The sequence below is a fragment of the Oreochromis aureus genome, linkage group 20 (genome assembly GCF_013358895.1).
Source record: "Oreochromis aureus strain Israel breed Guangdong linkage group 20, ZZ_aureus, whole genome shotgun sequence".
Taxonomy (NCBI): Eukaryota; Metazoa; Chordata; class Actinopteri; order Cichliformes; family Cichlidae; genus Oreochromis; species Oreochromis aureus.
In genome coordinates this window covers 13,007,165-13,026,644 of record NC_052961.1, presented here as the reverse complement: position 1 = coordinate 13,026,644, position 19,480 = coordinate 13,007,165, and the positions used below count along the sequence as shown (strand labels likewise).

At 39.5% G+C, this 19,480-nt stretch overlaps 3 protein-coding genes and 2 non-coding genes across 6 annotated transcripts; all 5 read right to left on the bottom strand.

Annotated features, from left to right (window-relative positions):
• Positions 1 to 237: 237 nt before the first annotated feature.
• Positions 238 to 9,314, bottom strand: LOC116310912 (nascent polypeptide-associated complex subunit alpha). 2 transcript variants are annotated; one of them, XM_039603995.1, is made up of 9 exons: positions 9,181 to 9,314; positions 8,581 to 8,655; positions 5,005 to 5,676; positions 1,592 to 1,677; positions 1,309 to 1,386; positions 1,073 to 1,219; positions 767 to 895; positions 561 to 683; positions 238 to 361 (listed from the first exon to the last, which is right to left on the bottom strand). In XM_039603995.1, the coding sequence occupies exons 2-9, from the start codon at positions 8,648 to 8,650 to the stop codon at positions 347 to 349; spliced, it is 1,320 nt and encodes a 439-aa protein (XP_039459929.1). In that variant the 5' UTR covers positions 8,651 to 8,655; positions 9,181 to 9,314; the 3' UTR covers positions 238 to 346. The 2 variants fall into 2 exon arrangements, with proteins under 2 accessions (XP_039459929.1, XP_031583707.1); XM_031727847.2 differs by lacking the exon at positions 5,005 to 5,676.
• On the bottom strand, positions 432 to 506 carry LOC116310961. Its single transcript, XR_004198758.1, has one exon. It is a non-coding gene; the product is annotated as a small nucleolar RNA SNORD59 (small nucleolar RNA).
• On the bottom strand, positions 1,466 to 1,539 carry LOC116310960. Its single transcript, XR_004198757.1, has one exon. It is a non-coding gene; the product is annotated as a small nucleolar RNA SNORD59 (small nucleolar RNA).
• On the bottom strand, positions 1,684 to 4,992 carry LOC116310911 (proteoglycan 4-like). Its single transcript, XM_039603994.1, has 2 exons — positions 3,017 to 4,992; positions 1,684 to 2,824 (listed from the first exon to the last, which is right to left on the bottom strand). The coding sequence occupies exons 1-2, from the start codon at positions 4,163 to 4,165 to the stop codon at positions 2,018 to 2,020; spliced, it is 1,956 nt and encodes a 651-aa protein (XP_039459928.1). The 5' UTR covers positions 4,166 to 4,992; the 3' UTR covers positions 1,684 to 2,017.
• A 1,277-nt stretch (positions 9,315 to 10,591) lies between the features above and the next one.
• On the bottom strand, positions 10,592 to 18,605 carry prim1 (DNA primase subunit 1). The gene is made up of 13 exons (XM_031727848.2): positions 18,323 to 18,605; positions 17,343 to 17,500; positions 17,154 to 17,260; positions 16,986 to 17,059; positions 16,754 to 16,890; positions 13,798 to 13,856; positions 13,344 to 13,453; positions 13,134 to 13,225; positions 12,917 to 13,049; positions 12,306 to 12,375; positions 12,099 to 12,211; positions 10,988 to 11,086; positions 10,592 to 10,888 (listed from the first exon to the last, which is right to left on the bottom strand). Exons 1-13 carry the CDS (start codon positions 18,429 to 18,431, stop codon positions 10,869 to 10,871), a joined length of 1,281 nt encoding a protein of 426 aa, XP_031583708.1. The 5' UTR covers positions 18,432 to 18,605; the 3' UTR covers positions 10,592 to 10,868.
• Positions 18,606 to 19,480: the final 875 nt, after the last annotated feature.

The window sequence follows — 19,480 nt, the reverse complement described above, 5'->3', positions numbered from 1 at the left end:
TCTCAATTATAGCTCTGTGCTGTTAGCACTGTAACAGCTTTAAATCTAACCTGCAGTCTGTATCCTGGGCCTTAGTAAGAAACATCTGAATAAAAATCCGTGAATGAACCCACACTACATATATACATTTTCCAGATTAGGATTGTGACTATCTCAGCCTTAACCAGACTAATAATTACACTTGCTCATACAGCAGAGCTCCATTTTCCCCACTAAAGAACCACAAACGAAACAAAATTTAATTTCATCAAGCCACAACTTTATTTCCATCTTGGGTATAAATTGTATAAATGAGTTTGGATTAAATCAGCAACCTTTTGTCAACTCTTCGTCGACAGGGTCCCCATTACATCGTCAACTCCTGCAAAGCAGCAAAAGTAAAAGTCAGTGGATGTGTAAATATTAGCTGATATAATTTTAAAGCTTTGCTCTTTTCTCAGGACAGAAATGTTGGCTTCATATGACTCAGAAGAACGAAAGTCACTGTGTTAAATCATCACTTAAGAGCGCTGGAGAGTAAAGTGTTTAAATTGTTTTGATAGATAAAGTTAAAATCTCACCATGATGGCATTGACGATGTCGTTGTTGTTATTTTTCAGGGCGCGTACAGCCTTCGCCCTCGACACGTTGGCTTGTGACATGACGAGTTCGATGTCCTTGACCTCAACTCCGGTCTCATCAACCTATGAAAATAATCAATGCAAACATTAATCATCTCTCCAACACAAAGCCATGCCCATCTTCACTTGACTAAGCTGCATCTCACCTCCTCTTCTTCGCTTTCCTCCTGTACTGTTGGCGTCTGTGTGTTTTCTTGGACGTTTGATACAGTTTCTCCTGGTACCTTGAATTTTTCTGCAGCGGCCAGCTGGGCTTGCTGGGAAAGATCTTCAATCTGAGGAAAGCAGTGAGGAAGTTAAAAGAGGTCAGCACATCATTTAGCAAAAACTATTTAGCTTATAAACGCGGTGATGGAATCCATTTGCCTGCATTACAGAAAGCTAAGACTACACACACACTCAGCAGCTCTACTGACAAACCCTGACAACTGGTATTGCTGTTGGCGCGTTACCTTAGCTTCCCCGAAGACGATGTATGTATCTGATGCAGGGCTCTTGTAGACGTCTGGTTTGGTGATGACGAACAAGATGTTCTTTGACTTGCGAATGGTGACCCTAGTGACTCCTGTTACCTGCCTGAGACCAAGCTTTGACATTGCCTGAAAGAAATGGAAGTAAATTTACCAAATCTAATCTTTAGATGTACAGCAGAATGTTTATAGAGCACTGAGTGAACTGGGACTGTTACCTTTCGTGCTTTCTTTTCACTGCGGCTCTGTTTGGCTTTGCTGACAGGTTCCTCATCTATTTCGGCAGCAGCTGCAAGCTAAAGTAGAATTTACATTAAGTGTTTTACACCAACGAGTAAATGCAGAATCAGCAATTAAATACGTTTTATATTCATCTCTTCTCAGGACAGAAAGGCTGGCTTCAGTAGGCTCAGAAGAACGAAAGTCACTGTGTAAATCATCAGTGAAGAGTCAATGACGGACATCTATACCAGTGATAACAATAAACCAGACAAGTCTCACCTGAGCTTGCTGTGTCTGTGTCTGTGCAGAGTCCTGTTCCTCCAGCTCAGGGACTGAGTCGTCGCTGTCCGACTCAGTGCCGGATCCTGCAGAGACCACCAAGAGAGAGAAACTGTCACAATGTGCCACTTAGGTTACATGTGTACACCTGAAAGTTAATCTGAAGGTAAGCTGCACCAATGTTGTGGAACAAAGTACTTCAATTCAAAACAGCACATTTTCTGGCATCTTATTACCATTATAGTAATTTTCCTCAGGACTTTGTTGAAAACAATCTTTTTCCGGCCAAAAAAGCCATTTCCAAACTTGATTAGACAACACATGACAATACCAGCCCTGACCTGCACTACATTTTAGACAAACAGTACCCAACAGAACTAATGCATTCCAAAACCAGGAGCACACTTGCCAAAATCTAATAGCATCTTATATTTTAGCATCTAAAGCAAACCTAATTTTTATTTCGTAAGCTAACCTTTGTAAGAGAAAGGCATATTTAAGCATCTGAACATCTTTCAGAACGCTAACAGGTGGGGGAAAAAACCAAAACAAACAGATGGCACAAGAGGAGAGAAAGGAGGAAATACCATTGTCGTTCTTGTCGTTCACAGGCTCCATCTTGGCTGGGGTTTTAGCAGGTGTGGGGGCAGGTTTGGGTGGCGAGACAGGTTGAGGAGGAGTTGAAGTAATTAACTCAACCTCAGGTTTAACAGGGGCAGGTTTTGCAACTGCCTCAGCAAACGTGAGTTTACGGGGAGCTGGGTTAGGAACAGCAGGCTCAACTGGAGTGGGCTTTAAGGGAGCAGGTGAAGGGTCTGCAACTGGTTTTACAGGTTTAGCAACCTCAGCTGGTGCTGCATTAACATCCACCACTTTGGCTGGCTTGACATCTTCAGCTGGCTTAGGTGCTGCAGCTATCTTGTTAACATCAGCAGGTGCAGACTTGACCTCTGCATCTGGCTTTGCAGCCTTAGGAGCTGCAGTTTTAATCTCTTCAGCTTGTTTAGGAACCTTGTTGGGGACAGATTTGACCTCAGCCACTGGCTTAGGTGTCTTCTTGGAGGGACATTTGGCTGCCTTAGTGGCCTCTGTGGTTGTAGAGTTGGCTTCAATCAGTGACTTAGCAGTCTCTGAAGGAGCAGGTTTGGCTTCGGCCGCTGGCTTAGCAGTCTCTGGGGGAGCCGGTTTGGCCTCGGCCGCTGGCTTAGCAGTCTCTGGGGGAGCCGGTTTGGCCTCGGCCGCTGGCTTAGCAGTCTCTGGGGGCTGCCTTCGCAGTCTCTGGGGAGCCGGTTTGGCCTCGGTGCTGCTGGCTTAGCAGTCTCTGGGGAGCCGGTTTGGCCTTCGGCCTCTCTGGGAGCCGCTGCTCGGCCGCTGCACACTCTCTGGGGAGCCGGTTTGGCCTCGGCTCTGGGGAGCCGCTTTGGCCTCGGCCGCTGCCTTCGCACTCTCTGGGGGAGCCGGTTTGGCCTTCGCGGGTGGTTTAGCTACATTTGAGGCTTTGTCTACAGTTGCTGGCTTACTGGCCTCTATGGGAGCAGGTTTGGCCTCGGCCGCTGCCTGCTTAGTGGTCTCAGTAGGCACAAGTTTGGCCTCAGCTACTGGCTTAGTTTCTGCAGGAGCAGGTTTTTCCTTGGCAGGCGGTTTAGTTTTATTAGGAGCTTTGTCAGCAGCCTCAACAGAAGCAGTTTTGGCCTCAGGAGCTGGCTTAGCAGTCTGGGTAGGAGCAGGCTTGCTTGGGGTTTCCACCACAACCTCCTCAACTTTGCCAGGGTTTGCTGCTTTAGTCTTGGAACCTGCTTTAGGAGCTTTGACAGGAGCTTGTTTAGCGACATCAGCTACAGCTGATATTTCAGAAGACACCTTAGTAACTTCAGTGGGAGCTGATTTTACTGGGGTTGCTGCTTCAGCAACCTTAACAGGCTTTGGCTTGTCTGCCTTTGGTTTAAGTGGTGTCTTTGTAGCCTCAACAGGAGCAGAACTGCAGCTCTCAGCATTAGGCTTAGGAGATGAAGCAGGCTTTGTACCTTGTTTCTCAACAGGAGATGCACAAGCTGGCATTTTAACTGGCTTCTCAGGTGGGATAAGGGGAGGGAGCTCATCGTCAACAGATGCAATAAGTGGAGCATTTTTCAATGAGGTTGCTTTACCATCAACTGACTTAGGAGGACTAGAGGCAATAGTATCTGAAAATGATACTGGTGCTGCAACAGCAGGCTTTGAGGTAACTTTAAAAGCAGGTGGCACTGCATCAGCCTTAGTCGCACCTGGTGATGGGGTTTTTGTCTCACTCAGGGCAGGTTTAGCATCATCAGCTACATTATGCTTAAGGCTAGGCTCTGTTGGCTTTTCATCAACTCCTGTGGCCTTGCACTCGGGTACAGGAGCAGGCACAAATGCCTCTCCCTTTCTAGCCTTACCCTGTTTGCCAGCCTTGACAACTTTTGGGCCCAAACGGTTACCCTGATTAGCAGAGGAGCTGCCAGGTGAGGCAGCAAGGGGAGATGGCAAAGGTGACAATGGAGTAGAGGAGGGAGTCGATTTTGGCGAGGTAGGAGAAGAGGAAGAGGCAGACATAGAGGAACGCTTTCTTCTGCCGGGGACAGCCTTTGGGGCAGAGGCACCCTGTGCACTCTTGGCATTTTTGCCTTTGGGCTTAGCAGGGCCTGAAGCTGCCTCAGGTTGCTGGGAGGAAGCTGGGGCAGGAGGTGTAGCTGAACAGAAAAAGATTCAAGTTTTCCTTTTGTTTTGATATTGGAAGTCTTTCTCATGCAGGTTAAATGGTCAAATCAAGACCCAATCTTCTGGCTTAGGGTTAGGAAAAAAAAAAAGAAGAAAAAAAAAAGCATACCTCCCCTGAGTTGGATGCAAACAGCCACTCAAAATGTACAAGACACTTTTTACTTCCACACTGAAAAACTATATTTAGTGTAGACGCACATTTTACAAAATCACGCAACACAAACAGCACCAATGAACTGGTACGTCCAGTAAAAGCAAACACCAGGCAAAACAAACTAACCCAATTCAATCCAAGTTTTTATTGAAATGGGTCATAATTATACATTAGAATTACCATAATTTTTTAAAAACTACACTTTAGGCAAACAAATCTGTAAAAAGCCATAAAAAGGATGGTAAAAAAAGGACAGTACACTGTATCAAAACAAGTCAAAGAATAACTACACTTTATGTCAATTATGATATACTTCCCAAAAATTGAAACTCTCCCTTACAAAAAGCCAGCAGCCTCAAGCTACTTGGCACCTTAGTGTAAAATGTCATCATGACCACATGCTGAATAGAAAATCTCACCAACAAGATGTATTGAAAAGGTCGGGACCAAATAAATCATAAATACAAAAGTAAATAAGAGGTGTTTAATGTGATCCTGGTTTCACAGAACATAAACCAACCTGAAAGGTGGCGGGTGGAAACAGGTTGGGCTTCAGATTTAGCGGCATCCTTTGACTGAATGACCTCGGACAGAAGTATTACAGGCTCCGTCTTGTCAACATTTTCATTTTGAGTATCCACGGTGATGCTCACGTCACCGGCATCTACTCCATCTTGAGCTGCATCCAAGCACATATTCTTTAAACCTTCTACCACAGTCTCCGCATCATCTCTGGCCTTCCCATCTTCAGAAGTACAAAGCTTAGGATCAGCTGAGGTTTTTTCTCCAGGTACTCCTGACTGTTCTTCAGAAGTCAGCATAACCTCTTGGGTGGTCAATTCTTCGGCTGAAATGAAGAACTGACTTTCCTCTCCAGCAGTAACTGCTCCTTCACAAATATGCAACTCTGAAGAAACACTCACAGCATCAGCAGATTGCAAAGACTCATTGAGAGGTGCCAAACCAGCTGAAGCTCCTGCTACTTCAGCAGTGAGCCCTTGCTGTGAGAAAGCTATTGGGTTCAACCCGCTTGCTTCCATTTCCCTGGTCACTTCTTGGTTCGCAGCTACACCATTTGCTTGGTCACAGGTAGCCTGACTGTGAGCTTCTTCTGCAGAGGCTCTCTCTTTAGCTTGAGCAGAGGTTTCTGGGGGGTTCTCCAGTGGGATTGCCTTGCTCGCAGTGGAAACAGCTATCACAGGAGGAAATTCATTCAATACTAAGAACATTGTGACGGGGTGTAGGGCATTCACCGTGGTGATTTGAGGACCAAGACTACGAGCTTCAACACGACAAGGAGAAAAAAAAGAAAAAAAAAAAAAAATTGTGCTCCACACGTGAAGAAGAATTTGTGTATGTGAGAAAGTTGCAGCAATGCAGGAATCGGCCCAGTTTTTTGTTGTTAAATATGCTAAAAAAAACAAAACAAAAAAACAAAAACTGTGCTCAAGTCCTAAAATACATGCAGTGTCCAAATGTGACAGGAAACAGCAGTATGTCAATTCACAGTGTAAGACTCGATATACAGGACTGCACTTCAGAAAGCGCTGAACGAGATCACTTGACTGCTTCAGTAGCATTTCTTGACTAATTCAAAAGTACTCTTATACCAAGAGGAGAGCAGTACAGGCAGCAGTAGCAGATCTACAGGCAACATTACTATGAAATGTGTCTCTGTTAATTACCTGACAGCTTTTATCTTGAACAATATCCAGAACTCACCCAGTCTAAAGCTTCAGCCACTACACCTTTCCAGCCAATGGTTAATTTGTGTTCCTATGAATGTCACATTGGTCCCTCTAGTCCAAACTGATCATGGCAGTACAATAAGACTGCAGTGCAGCATCACTCTTTTGTTGTCTTAAATCTGCATGTTCAAAGTTCAAATAAATGCACAAAGCTACCTTTGCTACTCTTAGTCCTTTACCAACATCAAATTACATGGATAAAGAGTAAATAACAAATCCAACCACTATGAAAATTACAATTCTGTATTTTACATAGTGTCCAAAAAAAGTTACCAACAGACTTAAAGTTAGAAATAAAGTAGTATTCATTTGAATTTGTTGCAATGAGATGGCGTTTTTTTTTTTTTTTTAATGTATAACTTTGGAACATAATTGAGATCAATGTATTTTGAGCTTTTTTGAGCACTCTATCAACATATGTTGAGTCATTCTATGTCATCTGACCAAATGCTTTCAGCAAAACCATGTCTGATTTCCCTATAAAACAAAAGTCCCCCCCCCAAAAAATAGGGTAATGATGCACTTCTTGTATCATTTAACTTTATACACACACACACACACACACACACACACACACACACACACACCCATCATGAGCTCTCAATCCAACTGTAGTATATGAATAAAGTTGTCTATAGACGCATTAATCATAATTTTAATACTCAATGTTGTGGCATACAATTGAACTCTTAAAATAACACTGCTGTACATTCTTTTAAAAAAGAAAAAGTGAAGCTCGAGAATTTTTAAGATACAAATGGAGAAAGAATTGTGATGTAGTCTGAACAGTTTTCATTGCTTTTACAGCAAATCCATCAACAACCTCTGACTTACAACACCACCAGATAACTATAATTGCCTTTTCTCCTTTTTCTGGTGAAAATGGATTGGTGCAGGGGTATCCGGCTCCAGTCCTCAAGAGCTACTGTCCTGCAGCTTTTAGATGCATCCTTGTTTCAACACACCTGAAGCAAATGAATGGCTTGCTACCAGGCCTTTTCCAAACTTGATGGCATGCTGAAGAGGTAATCCAACCATTTGATTCAGCTGTGTTGGAGTAGGGATGCATCTAAAAGCTGCAGGACAGTAGCTCTCGAGGACTGGAGTTGGACACCCCTGGCTTAGTGTAAAGCATACAAACTAACTTTCAAAATTCTTTTAGTGGAATTTGCAGTAGTGCATTGAATCCCTGCTGTAGTGAGTGACTGCACTGCATAATATTGCGTGGCCATCAAGAATTAAACCGGTCTGTTCATGGTGGACTCAAGGACTTCTACATGCGTTGTCAGAGATGTGAAAATGAGAAATATGGTACAGATCTACACTGGCAGAATATTTGATTAGCATTATGAGGAAACTAGATACAGTTTCACAGTCCTATTGTCCTACTCAGTTTTTATGTTTTACAATACTACCAAACAGATTTATTACCATCATTAAAGTCTGTGCTGTAATGTCTGGGTTTTTCAGTCCAAGTCAAATTTCTGAGCCTTTTTCTTCTTCTGCAATTTGATGCATCATGCGCATTCTTTAGTCAGAGGCCAAACTCTGTTTGATATGTGGCAAAAATTTTGCAGTAAAAACCTACACTGCTTTCCACCAAAAATATTTGTGTCTTCCACAATAAAACCACTGGGACAGAGGTAATAATAAAAAAAAAACTAAAAAAAAAACATTTCTCAAGTGGGGCTAAATTTACTCAAGCATATAATGCACTTCTGTTTATCAAATTGCTGTAAACAACAGGAAATTGCATAGACTTCTGTTGAGGCTACAGACTCATTCATTTAAACTGCAGATTTAACAACGTACTAATGCTGCAGACAACCTGCCCTAAACGAGTATAACGTGTTCTTAAATCCACAGTTCTATTCAATGAAAATAGATGGTTTATAAAGTGCTGCTAAAGCAAAATTGTAATGTCACATGAAATTAATTACACAACACACAATGCCACTACTTTGTCACACCTAGTGGGTTTTCAAGGCATTCATCGTGCACATGGAAAACCACAATCAACACCATGCATTGTGTCCCAAATCCAGCTATCAGTGCAAGTCACCACACGCATTTGTGAGCCTGTGTTTAAATGAAAGAAAGGGGTCCTGGATTAGCGTTTACTGCCGCAAATCCCCTCAGTGTGGGCATACATTCTGCTCCAAACACACGTATTAACTGTGTTTTAGGGCCGGACGTCCCCAACACACAGCTGGTGAGTCACCTGTTACGTCAACTCAGGGTCCTGCCAGCTGAGTTAACTCCCTAAACCCCGAGCCTCTCATCCAGAACCCCACTCTCTAAAATGTAGTACTGCATGCAGGTTGTGAAAAAGCCAAAAATATACGAACCAGTCTCGACTTGAGGCTGCTGCATCTCCTGTTCGGTGACTGGGACCGTTTCTGTGGCTTCACCAGGCATAGTTGCTGCGGAGAAAAATAAGGATTAGATATTTAGTTAGTTACATAGGTCGGGACATATGAGCTCCCCCACATAAGTGACGGTTAATACACCGACTTGAAGTTGTCATAACTGGCTGACCAGGCCATAATGAACCCATGCTTTAGCCCGCAGGCTCAGTGTTAGCTCAAGTTAGCCTCAGCATGGCGAAGCTCACCGCTAATAACCTAGTCTACCGCATTTTCCTCCAAATTCACCCTCTTTAAAGTGACCTACTTGTTGTCACTCAAATGTCTCCCTCATCTCAGGCCACCTAACTCACTGTGGCCCTGACAGGCTGTGAGCGGACTGCAAGACATCATGCTCCCCCATTTTGAGCCGGTAATCAGCGGCACAACGACACATTTATCACCGAGAAGAGAGCTCACACAGCGGTAATAGTTGTACGGATATAACAGCCCTACACTAAATAAACACACCAACCCTTTGATTCAGGTGGGACTGAGTGAAAAACAGCTGGATGATGTTGGATTATCAGCGGAGACACTCACCAACTCAGGACGTTATATCCAAGATGGCTGTGAGAGAGAACTTCTGACCTCCGCCTCACGATAATATCCGCTTCAGCGACAATTTCTACTTCCGGGTTATTTAAAGGCACAGGGTTCGTTTGTTTAGCTTTATCCTACCGAGAAACACAGGAATACAAACAAAACTCAAAGCTTAATGTAATAACATTTCCAATAGTACTATAGTGAAAGAGGAAATAATTCAAATCTCTGAAATTACATCAATAAATTTACCACAGCCCCAGAACCCAAATACAAAATTCATAAATACCCAAATATTCTCTCAGATTGTCAGATCTCAAAAAATAAAAAATAAAAAATGCTTTGGGCTCATAGAGTTTTATAAGAATAAAAATGTTTGGGTCTTTATTTATTTATTGTCCCCCATGGGATAAAGAGTATCCCTTTATGGCATATTGGTGCAGCTTAAGGCAAAAATAAAATAATTTAAAAAAAAATAGAGGGGCTGTGTTTAGGTGCTGAGGTTTGAAGAAAAAAACTTGCTTAGAAATGAAATGGCCAACACCTGCCAAAACTGAAGGCAAAGATATATTTGAAAATATACATATTTTGAAAAAACATAACATGTCAAAACAGAGAAAAACCTGGATTTAGATTTTAAAAAATTATTAGGATGGTGTACAAGAAACAAATAAGAAAAAAAAAGGAAAATGCTTGAGGGAAAAAAAAAACTAGCAACTTAGGGAGAAATAAGATATATGAGATTTTCTTTTAATTTACAAGAATAAAATTGCTAAATTTCCCATAAAAACAAGTAAATTTAGGAGGATTTTTGTTTTATTTGAAAGAAAATATGGCAAATTCATAGGACAAAAACTTGCAAATCTCTGAGAAAACATTTTCCCGTAATCAACAAGCAGTTAAGTTGAAAACAACTTGAAATCTTTGAACTCACAAATCAAAATAAGCAAAGAAATGTGGTGCATCAACTAAAACATAATATCCTGAGTCATTCCTGATGTTGTTTAACAACAGCAAGAGTAAATCATATTTTCCATGGAGTTTCAGATTTTGAAGGATGAAAATTAATTTGAAAAGAAATTCATTTTAGTTAAATAACGTTAGAACATAAAACGGAAATCATAAAATACCTAAATCTTGCACTGCAGCATAGTTCATGCAAGTAATTTGTTAGGAAGGAAGAAGTAGATATTCAGACTGAATGGACTCACAGGAACTGCTGAAACTCTCATTACAAGAACTGGATAGTTAAATGTTATTATTAAAGCCTATAACCTGAATATTACAGATTTGAGGCAGAGGAGTCCCTGCTAACACATCAACGGGACTCCTCATCCTTAAGCTTCAGTGGATGAAGTGAATCATGTGAAACCCTTTATTTAATTTTTTTTTTTTAAAGGAAGACAATGTGTTTGCAAGAGTAGAAATACTGAATTTATTCATCACAAAAACAGCCAACAATTAGACAAATAAATCTTTACTGAGAAATTTTATGGTAAAAAATAGGGGATTTATAAACCATTTTAATAAATGTTTTATCACCGAGTCTTTTATTACAAAGAAAATAAAACAGATTCTGGTGAAATTAATGTGTAGTAGAAAAATGGCACCAAAAACACCATAAAGCATAATTAGCGACATTAGGCAACAGGACGTTGTTCTGAGGTGTCACCTTCTGATGATCCAGTTCAGAATTCTTTCTGAAGATCTGAAGGGGAAAAAAAAAAGGAAGAAAAGCAAAATGATTAAAAGTTGCTGTAAATTTTCTGTTTAATCTATAAAAAAAAAAAAAAAAAATGAAACTCACCACTCTTTCTGAGACGCTCTGCTTTCCATGAACGAGCCATTCCATCCAGAAACTGGTCAAAGTATTTTATGTACTTCGCCAGGCTGGTTCTTTTGTAATCTGAGAAGAAAAGTAGCAAAAGTAGCATGAGCTGAAACACTCAGATACATCAAAGATATGTTTAAATATTTACACAATATGAATATAGTAACAATAAAGTTACTATATAAAGTTCCAATTTTTTGGGGGGGGGACGTCATACTCCAATGCACCAGTCATTCATTCAGGTGTACATAGATTTTGAAAGGTTGTGTGACTGATGGCAGTTGCTAGTGAAATTAGTTACAAGTTTGCTTTTTCATTGCTTTGGTTGCTAGCAGATTATGCAGTCATGTATATTTAACATGAGAAACACTGACTTGTCTGCACTTACACTCACCAACTATTTGCAGTGAAATTGTGAAAAATGCAATGTGAACCAGACATGGAGAATGATCACCTTCAAAGTAAAAGTTCCACCATTTGAGATATGTTGTGTTACAGCAGTTAGGCACAACTTTTAATTTAAAGGCAAAAGGTACATAAACAATATTAACTTTGCTACCCAAAATGTACATTTTTATGCAGATGACAACATTTTATATGTCACTAGCTCTTCCCTTGATCTGGTCCTTCAATATCTTTAGGCTGTTTTTGATGCATTTCATAATTCTGCAACACCAAGCAATTATGCAAACAATAGGTGATCTTGTAGCAACCACAACAATCATAAGATTTTGGATGAAGCACGCTCTTTGCAAACAATTTCACCTAGCAACAGTCAGCAACCTCCAGCAAACATTGGCCACTTGGCAGGGGAATTCAAAGTTTTTGTATCGCTTACTAGTGACTAGGCCTGTATGTCTCAGCCAATTATGTAAGGAGCATTTTAGAGAGTGCGGGTGATTATTTTACGTCATACGATCTTTACACTCAGAAAAAAACATCATACCGTTGAGAAGACCCTAGCCCCCAAAACACCTTATGTCAGCCCATTTAAAGGCCTGAAGATTTCAAAGTTTTATGTGCTATCCAGGTGTATTTTTAGGTAAAAGTTTCAGGTAGATCTTTGCATTTTTCTTTCCCCCAGCACCTCTGATCTTGCGCTTCTCTATTGCATCTTTCTCGTCTTCCTTCTCCTTCCCATCCTCTAATTTCTCTTTCTCTTCGCCTGGCCTGGGCCGATCCAGCTCCTCACAGATCAGACTACAACAAGATAAAACAAAATGTTACAACATCAGTCTTCTTGAGGATCACTCACATGCTGCAGACAACAGAGCACCAAACATTAAATTATTACCTGATCGTGGGCACAGAAAAGGGATCAAATTTGTCCAATTCACTGACATCTATGGGAACAGAAATGCGGCCTGGACAGAGAGAGAGAGAGAGGATGCAGTTTTATGCACTCATACTTAAGTCAGATTAGATTAACCTGGGGACAAAGAAACAAAAGAAAAAACATCCAAGGTCCTCTGAGTTTTGAGGTATATCAATAAAAAGCCTTTAATATTACACAGCTGACATTTCAGGAATATAAACCTTGATATGAATGACAGAATGTCATTTAACAGAATGAAGAAGCCAATATTTTATATCCATCCAGTGTATTACTTTTTCCACACCGAGCCAGGTAGGTTTGGATAAGCTTTTTTTATTTTTAAAATTTTCATTCATTTAAAAACAGAATTTTATATTTACTTGGGTTATATTTGTCTAATATCAAAATGTATGTGATTATCTGAAACATTTGAGTCTGACAAATATGCAAAAATATAGGAAACAAGCAAATAATCTTGACTCCAAGGAGCACCTTTGCCCAAAAAGTGTGATACAATATTACTAACATTACTAGCATGTACTCTTAGTACCCAGACATTTCCAATACAAGCCTCTTTAAAGTATGCTCACCTGTTTTGGGGTGTACACTGAAAGGACTCTTCAGCAGATGGTTCACACCTTTGCTGACGTTGGCGTCGAGCCGTGGGTAACAATACTGCAGCATGATTTCTTTTTCAAAGTACTGGCCCTTCTTTGCAGTGCTCTTCAGGGAGACAGATTGTAAGACGACAAGCCCTGCTGTTCTAATGTGTAAAACAATGTAAAAACTGTGAGCAAAATTACCAACCTGTTTCCTCTTAGCCTCTGTCATAATCAGTTTCCAACGTTTGTCAGGCTTCTTCTCCTTTTCAAACTCCTGCTGTAGGTAGCTTCTGGCATGTAATATATAAAGTCAAGTCACTTTCAACAAGATCTTTGAAGTCTTTGCCAACAAATGTCTATAGGTCCAATCAATTACTTTATGCGGCAAATATGCAGTAAACTAAGAAAAGGATATCCTCAGGAACGAGTGCCAGCACTTTTTCTACAGACTCCTTGCTTCCCATCAGGTCCTGGTCATGTAGTGCATATTGGGTAAAATATTCCTTCACCACGTCCAGAGAGTTGCTGTTAAAAAGAGGCACAATTTTAAAAAGCACAGAGTGCACTGAACCCAAGAGTGTGTAACCAGTGATCACTGTATGCAGACATGGTGATCACTGTGATCGCAACTGCACCCAAGCACAGAAATCCAGGACAGCTGTCTCAGTGAAAGTAATTAGCAAATTCACAAGGCAAACGAGAACACAGTGTGTCACTGCTTACAAAAATGGTCCTAATTAAAAATGATGTCCAGAGATTGTGTTGATGAAAGAGAGACAAAGCAAGAAAAATACTGAAAAATAAATGGGTACAATCTTGCTGGAAAACAGACTATAAGAGACTAACACCAAAATTAATCAAACAGTTACCTGATAAAAGGGTGAATTGGTTCAGTCAGCACTACTTTCTTCACGGTTTCATCACCACCCTACAAAACATCGCATTTTTAAAATCAAACATTGCAGGCCATTTGAGGAAGATAAATTTCTCTAGTATGCTACTCATGAAACAACAAATAAGACAACAGTCTGATTAATAATCAAATCAGAGTCCTAAGACTGTGCAGATGTAAGGAAAACAGTCACATCTTTTAACTCAATAAGTACTGTATTACAGAGTTCATACACATTTTTCAGGGTCAGATTCAAGCACTTTTTAAGCACTTTCAAGGTCCATTTTCAAGCTTTTCAAGCACATTACCCAGTTCTTAACATCACCTCAGTAAGGCCATGTAAAAATGAAAACAAATCATTTTAGGTTGACTTAAATGTCCTCTGTTCGCCTTTTGTTAAAACATAGAAAAGACAAATACAGACAAATACTGAAAAAGGAAAGTGTTGCATTATATGCATATAGTGTACAAACTCAAAAAACACATTTTTCTTAAAAATTAAGATTTGCAAATGTGAATAAATCAACTTGTTAGAGATATTCTCCACTTGAAAAGAAAAAAAAACAAAAAAACATCAACCGCACAAAACAAGAAAACTGCACCAAACACCACAATAATACACAGCAAGGCCAAATTAATAAGTCTTCTCATCAGATATTGGCTCTTCTTTCCTATGTGGCACAAAAAATAGGAGACAGATGTTTGTTTTTTTAACTAGTTAATCACCCACGCCCCAAAAAATGGGGGCAAAAGGGAAAAGATCACCTTTAATCTGTTATAACACGAGGTCAGAATATAAGTGCCGACATGAGTAGTGTCCATAGAAACCTCTGAATCTCAGCTAAAATCTCATATAAACCATTTCTACAAACACCAAACAAAGCAAAGACACTAAACAGTTTAGAGCAGTTACGTCACCATGAATCTTTGGACAGGTAATATCCATATTTTGATTTATGATTTTCTGGAGTTAAATGTGAACCGAAGCACATTTTCAAAGGTGTTATATGCTATAAAATACTTTTAAAAATTAGGCGAGGGATATAAAAAAAAAATCACATTTTTCTATGTTTGAGTCACAGCAATGTTGACATAGTAACATCTGCAGTAACATTTACACCTCTGATGACATCTCACAAGTGTTACCTTTATTTTGATACCAAGACTGTTTACACAGAGTTTGTAATTGTAGAGAAATACTCCTTTTATTTTGGTCATTTCATTTTCGAGCAGAAAGCTCAGAAAACCCCTGGAGGCCTAACAGGTTAACGTTAATTCCCAATAAAACCAACTGTAAGTTGTTTAACTACATTGCTGTCTGCATTACTGTTCAAGTCATAAATGATCACCTTTAAAGTGTTTGTGCTAATAACACCATGTACAATAACACAGGCCTGGAGAACAGCTCTGACTGGGAGAGGCTTTGAACAGATGACATAGTTCAATTCAACATATAAGACTTTAAGAATGCACAAGCATCTACCTAAAATCTATTTATTTAGTCTATCATCTGTGATATTATTAGTTACAATTATAATATATTGTTCATCTCCATTAAATAAACAGGCAACCTTAAAGTATAAAATATTCATATATTAAAACACTCAAATTTGTCTATTGTCTCAGTGGCTGATAGTGCCCCACAGGCCTCAATGTGAGCTTGAAGCCATTTATAATTTATAAAAATAAACAGATTTTGAATGAAAGCCAGGGAACTTCGGTAGCACAACAAAAGTGGCTATTTTTTGTGCCCATATGGATCAGTCCCTCTTATTACCATTATTTCCCTAAGCCTTAAGTTGGCTAGTTAAGTATCGGACTAACGTTTAAAGCTTTTACTTGAGTGAAGTAACTCACATTACCGCTACTGCTAAGTAATGTTAGCCAAATTCACAGCATATTCTATAAATCACCATGCGATGCCATAACTAACTGCTATAATAGCGCTGCCGTACTACATCACACTCAGTGCATTTCAATCATTTCTCCAGCAAGTTTGATAGCTAGCAAAATAATAATAGTTTTAAAAATGTGCACGTACACATTGTACACATATGTACACATTCTCAAAAATTAATTACTAGGACTCACCTATCATGTGACTCGAGAGCACAAACTCTGCCATTGTCATTTCCATCAAACACTTAAAACAGCAATTTCCAGGCATGTTAGTGCACTCATCCCCAACTGTCCGGGGGAGGGGCGGGGTCACACATTGAAACAGACTGACATGCAGAGGTGCTTGGCAGCCCAGGTGGAGAAATTTTGCTTTTAGACTTTGCGACTCATTTTCTTTCTCTATCTGATAAGAAAACTATTCGGTCAGATAGTTATTTGTGGTGAATGAAATACAGTTTCAAGCACTTTTAAGCACCACATCTGAAATTCAAGCACTTTTCAAACCTTGAAAAGACAATATTAAAATTCAAGCATTTTCGAGGATTTCAAGTACCCATACAAACCCTGGTATTAGTTTGTTTTATCTTTTTTAATTTTTAATAAATGCTCTTTTTATTTTGTTTTAAGAGTCTTAATATTTGTACTCCATGTCTATCTATCGCATGCTGTTCTAGCTGTTGTGTGGTCTGTTTTATGAATCCACATGAAGCACATTGTAATGTAGGTGCGACACTTTGTTCTAATTATAATAATAATAGTTCACCATCTTATTATAGTAGTCTTATTTGGTCTGGCAGGACAAGTAGTTTTTGGTGGTTTATGTGCAATGCATCAATTGACTGACTTTTCTCTAACTGCGTTATACATTCAAATTATGTTTTAGCAATCCCAACCTGTCAACTGTGGTTATATCCAATAACATCTGTTAATTAAAGTTTATTTTTAAAAAAAAGAAACAAAAAACTTTAATTGATTAGGTTTGGAAGTAGAAAGTACTTACAAAGGACTTCTATTAAAAGTTGAAGTACTCGTACCTTGACCAGGCTGAGGTATTCTGTCACAGCAGAGCGCGCTGCTACAGAGAGTTTCCGGGCAGCTTCATCACACACCCAACAATGTACTCCTCTTCTGCCAGAATAAACCCACAGACGGTGCTGGAAACCAAAGTCATCTGGAAGTAACACAAAAACCAGCACATGCTTGATGAGAATTTCAACAAAAATCCACACAAGCTGTCACCTGGCACTGAATCTGTGATGACCAAACCTCGAAGAGCTCTATCCAGGATACGGATGGCGATGGTCATTAAGGTCCAACACTTGGAGCAGATGTCAGCAGCACTAAAATGACAGTTTTAAAGTGTTATGTGGGCAATGAAACGGTCAGGATATTCCGAGTGCACTGCGACAGGAAATAAATACATAATTCACCTACCTGCAGCAGCTTCGGACGTCATCATAATCTGTCATATCGATATCAAACACAAGCTCTTTCTCCAGAGCCTGGAAGGTCCCCGACTTCACAGTGTTGTGTTGACTTGGCTGTGGGCAACAAAGAGAGACAAACATACTCCATACATATGTCTGCCGTGATGCACAAACTCTGTAAGGTGTGGAAAATTACCCTGTGGCTGTACACTGCTCCCACGTCGATCTTGTAGGGGTTCATCTTCTGCATTTCCTTCTCCAGCTCATTCTGCGTGCTGAACGACTGGTAGCGTACATAGATGTCATCTTTCAGGGTAAACGAGAACTCGCGATTTTGAAAGTAGTTTTTCTGCACTGAGATTGTACAAGAAAAACAAAGAAACAAAAAAATTCAACAAGACACACACATTAGTCCTGTATTTGGGCATTTTTAACTCTCTGTCTAACTCTTAATAGTTATACATGTCAGCATCACAGAGCAGTGGATCCTGCCTTTACTGTCAACGGCACTTTTACAGTTTCATTTATAAGCATATGTTACAGTACTGCAACCATCCATTCTGAAATGAGGAATGAAAGTCAGTAGACGTAATACAAAATAAATGTCTGTGAATGAGAGGGAGATAGGTGTAACAGTGAAGCTGCAAGGAGGAGTGGTAGTAAAGGTGGATATATTTATATATCTGCAGTTACAATAATGGCTGGTGCACAACAGAGGTCAAGAAGAGAGTGCTCACATTTATCTGCAGATGAACTGAGTGTCTAATGCAATGTTTATGCTGGATAAATGATAACGTGCTGAAGAACAGCAAAACAATTCAAACAAATCAAACATTTGTTTCATTACTGGCTAATGACCTATTTTAAACACTATTCTAAACACTGGTAACTGACCAGAATTTCAGCATCCCTGTTAAACAACAGCATTACTACAGTGTTCGTAGGATGCATTAATACAAAATCATTTTAATCTTTACTGATGAAAGTAGAGGGATTAACATGAAGCTAGAATGGCTGAATAGGATGACTTACTAATTTGGAAGAAAGTCAAATCCAGAATAATTCTACCATTTTAGTGCCTAACAAAACACGTTAGCTTCCTATATAACACAACACAGATCAACACCCCCAGTTATTTAGCTTATTTATGCTAGGTTTCCATGCCTGTGTACTCACCTCCTCCGTAGCTCAGCCAGCGGTAATACTGGGAGAATGGGAAGAGCCGCCGGTAGTACAGCGGTAATAGGTCCGGCAGAGAAGCTGGATCATAGTCTGATGATGGCATTATTTGATAGCTAAAATTGGCTGTGGATGTAAAGATACGGTAAAATATTGCTAAGACGCTAGCTACACTGTGACAGATCACTGTGTTGTTTTACGCGGAGGGTAGCGCGGGAAAACTCTCAAGCAACAGACCAAACCAATGACACAAGTTTAGGTCAGTGACATCACCACAACCAGGAAGTTGCAAGGCAGCCGTTTCTCTTTTAGGCTATAAAAAAATCAACGAAGGCAAAATCATCCAGGGTAATGAGATTTTTTTTAACTATTACTGCATCGAAACGTTACTATAACATTGACAATGGCTTTCTTTTTTTCCCTTCTGGTTTTATGAGATTTTTTTGATAAATTAATTATTTAAAAATAAAGTAGCTCAATAAGTAAACCTGAAAACAAAACACAAAGAGCACAGAATATAATACAATACAGTGGTTTTGGTAAAGTAGCTCCAACTATTACTGCATCGAAACGTTACTATAACATTGACAATGGCTTTCTTTTTTTCCCTTCTGGTTTTAGTTAACCTTGTAATATTAGTCCTAGAAGCTTAAAAAAGGCGGACGTGACGCCAGTGAAGAGAGGCTCATGGGACATGTAGTCGTTTGGCAGCAACAACTATAAAGTACAATATGACAAAATAAAAAAGCTGTGGTAAACATTATAAATTAATTATTTAAAAAATAAAGTAGCTCAATAAGTAAACCTGAAAACAAAACACAAAGAGCACAGAATATAATACAATACAGTGGTTTTTGGTAAAGTAGCTCCATAAATTACTCAGAACGGTAGCAATATTGAAATGTATTGACTTTTGTATAGTATTTTTGTCTCTCTTATTTTCTTTACTTAGTTACTTGTTAATTTATTTCAAACATGTATATTGTTTACATGTTTGAAATAAATTAACAATGAATGAATGAATAAATTACTATATTATTATAAATCCATCCAACCATTGCTCTGTAAAGCTGCTGGTCATTCATCCCTCCTCCATTTTTTTGCTTTTGACATGAATGAGTTGAAGGAAGTTATGTCCTTGATACTACCAGTAGC

What these genes read in the sequence shown, in the direction of transcription:
- LOC116310911 (XM_039603994.1), bottom strand. Translation starts at nt 4,165, where the DNA reads ATGTCTGCCTCTTCCTCTTCTCCTACCTCGCCAAAATCGACTCCCTCC. An exon ending in GTGCGAAGGCAGCGGCCGAG is followed by an intron (nt 2,825 to 3,016) that starts GCCAAAGCGGCT and finishes CCAGCGGCCGAG; the next exon opens with GCCAAACCGGCTCCCCCAGA.
- LOC116310912 (XM_039603995.1), bottom strand. Translation starts at nt 8,650, where the DNA reads ATGCCTGGTGAAGCCACAGAAACGGTCCCAGTCACCGAACAGGAGATG. An exon ending in GCAGCCTCAAGTCGAGACTG is followed by an intron (nt 5,677 to 8,580) that starts GTTCGTATATTT and finishes CTCCTGTGATAG; the next exon opens with CTGTTTCCACTGCGAGCAAG. An exon ending in AGGAAAGCGAAGAAGAGGAG is followed by an intron (nt 684 to 766) that starts GTGAGATGCAGC and finishes TTATTTTCATAG; the next exon opens with GTTGATGAGACCGGAGTTGA.
- prim1 (XM_031727848.2), bottom strand. Translation starts at nt 18,431, where the DNA reads ATGCCATCATCAGACTATGATCCAGCTTCTCTGCCGGACCTATTACCG. An exon ending in GACGTCCGAAGCTGCTGCAG is followed by an intron (nt 17,060 to 17,153) that starts GTAGGTGAATTA and finishes CTGTCATTTTAG; the next exon opens with TGCTGCTGACATCTGCTCCA. An exon ending in AGAGAAGCGCAAGATCAGAG is followed by an intron (nt 11,087 to 12,098) that starts GTGCTGGGGGAA and finishes TTTTCTTCTCAG; the next exon opens with ATTACAAAAGAACCAGCCTG.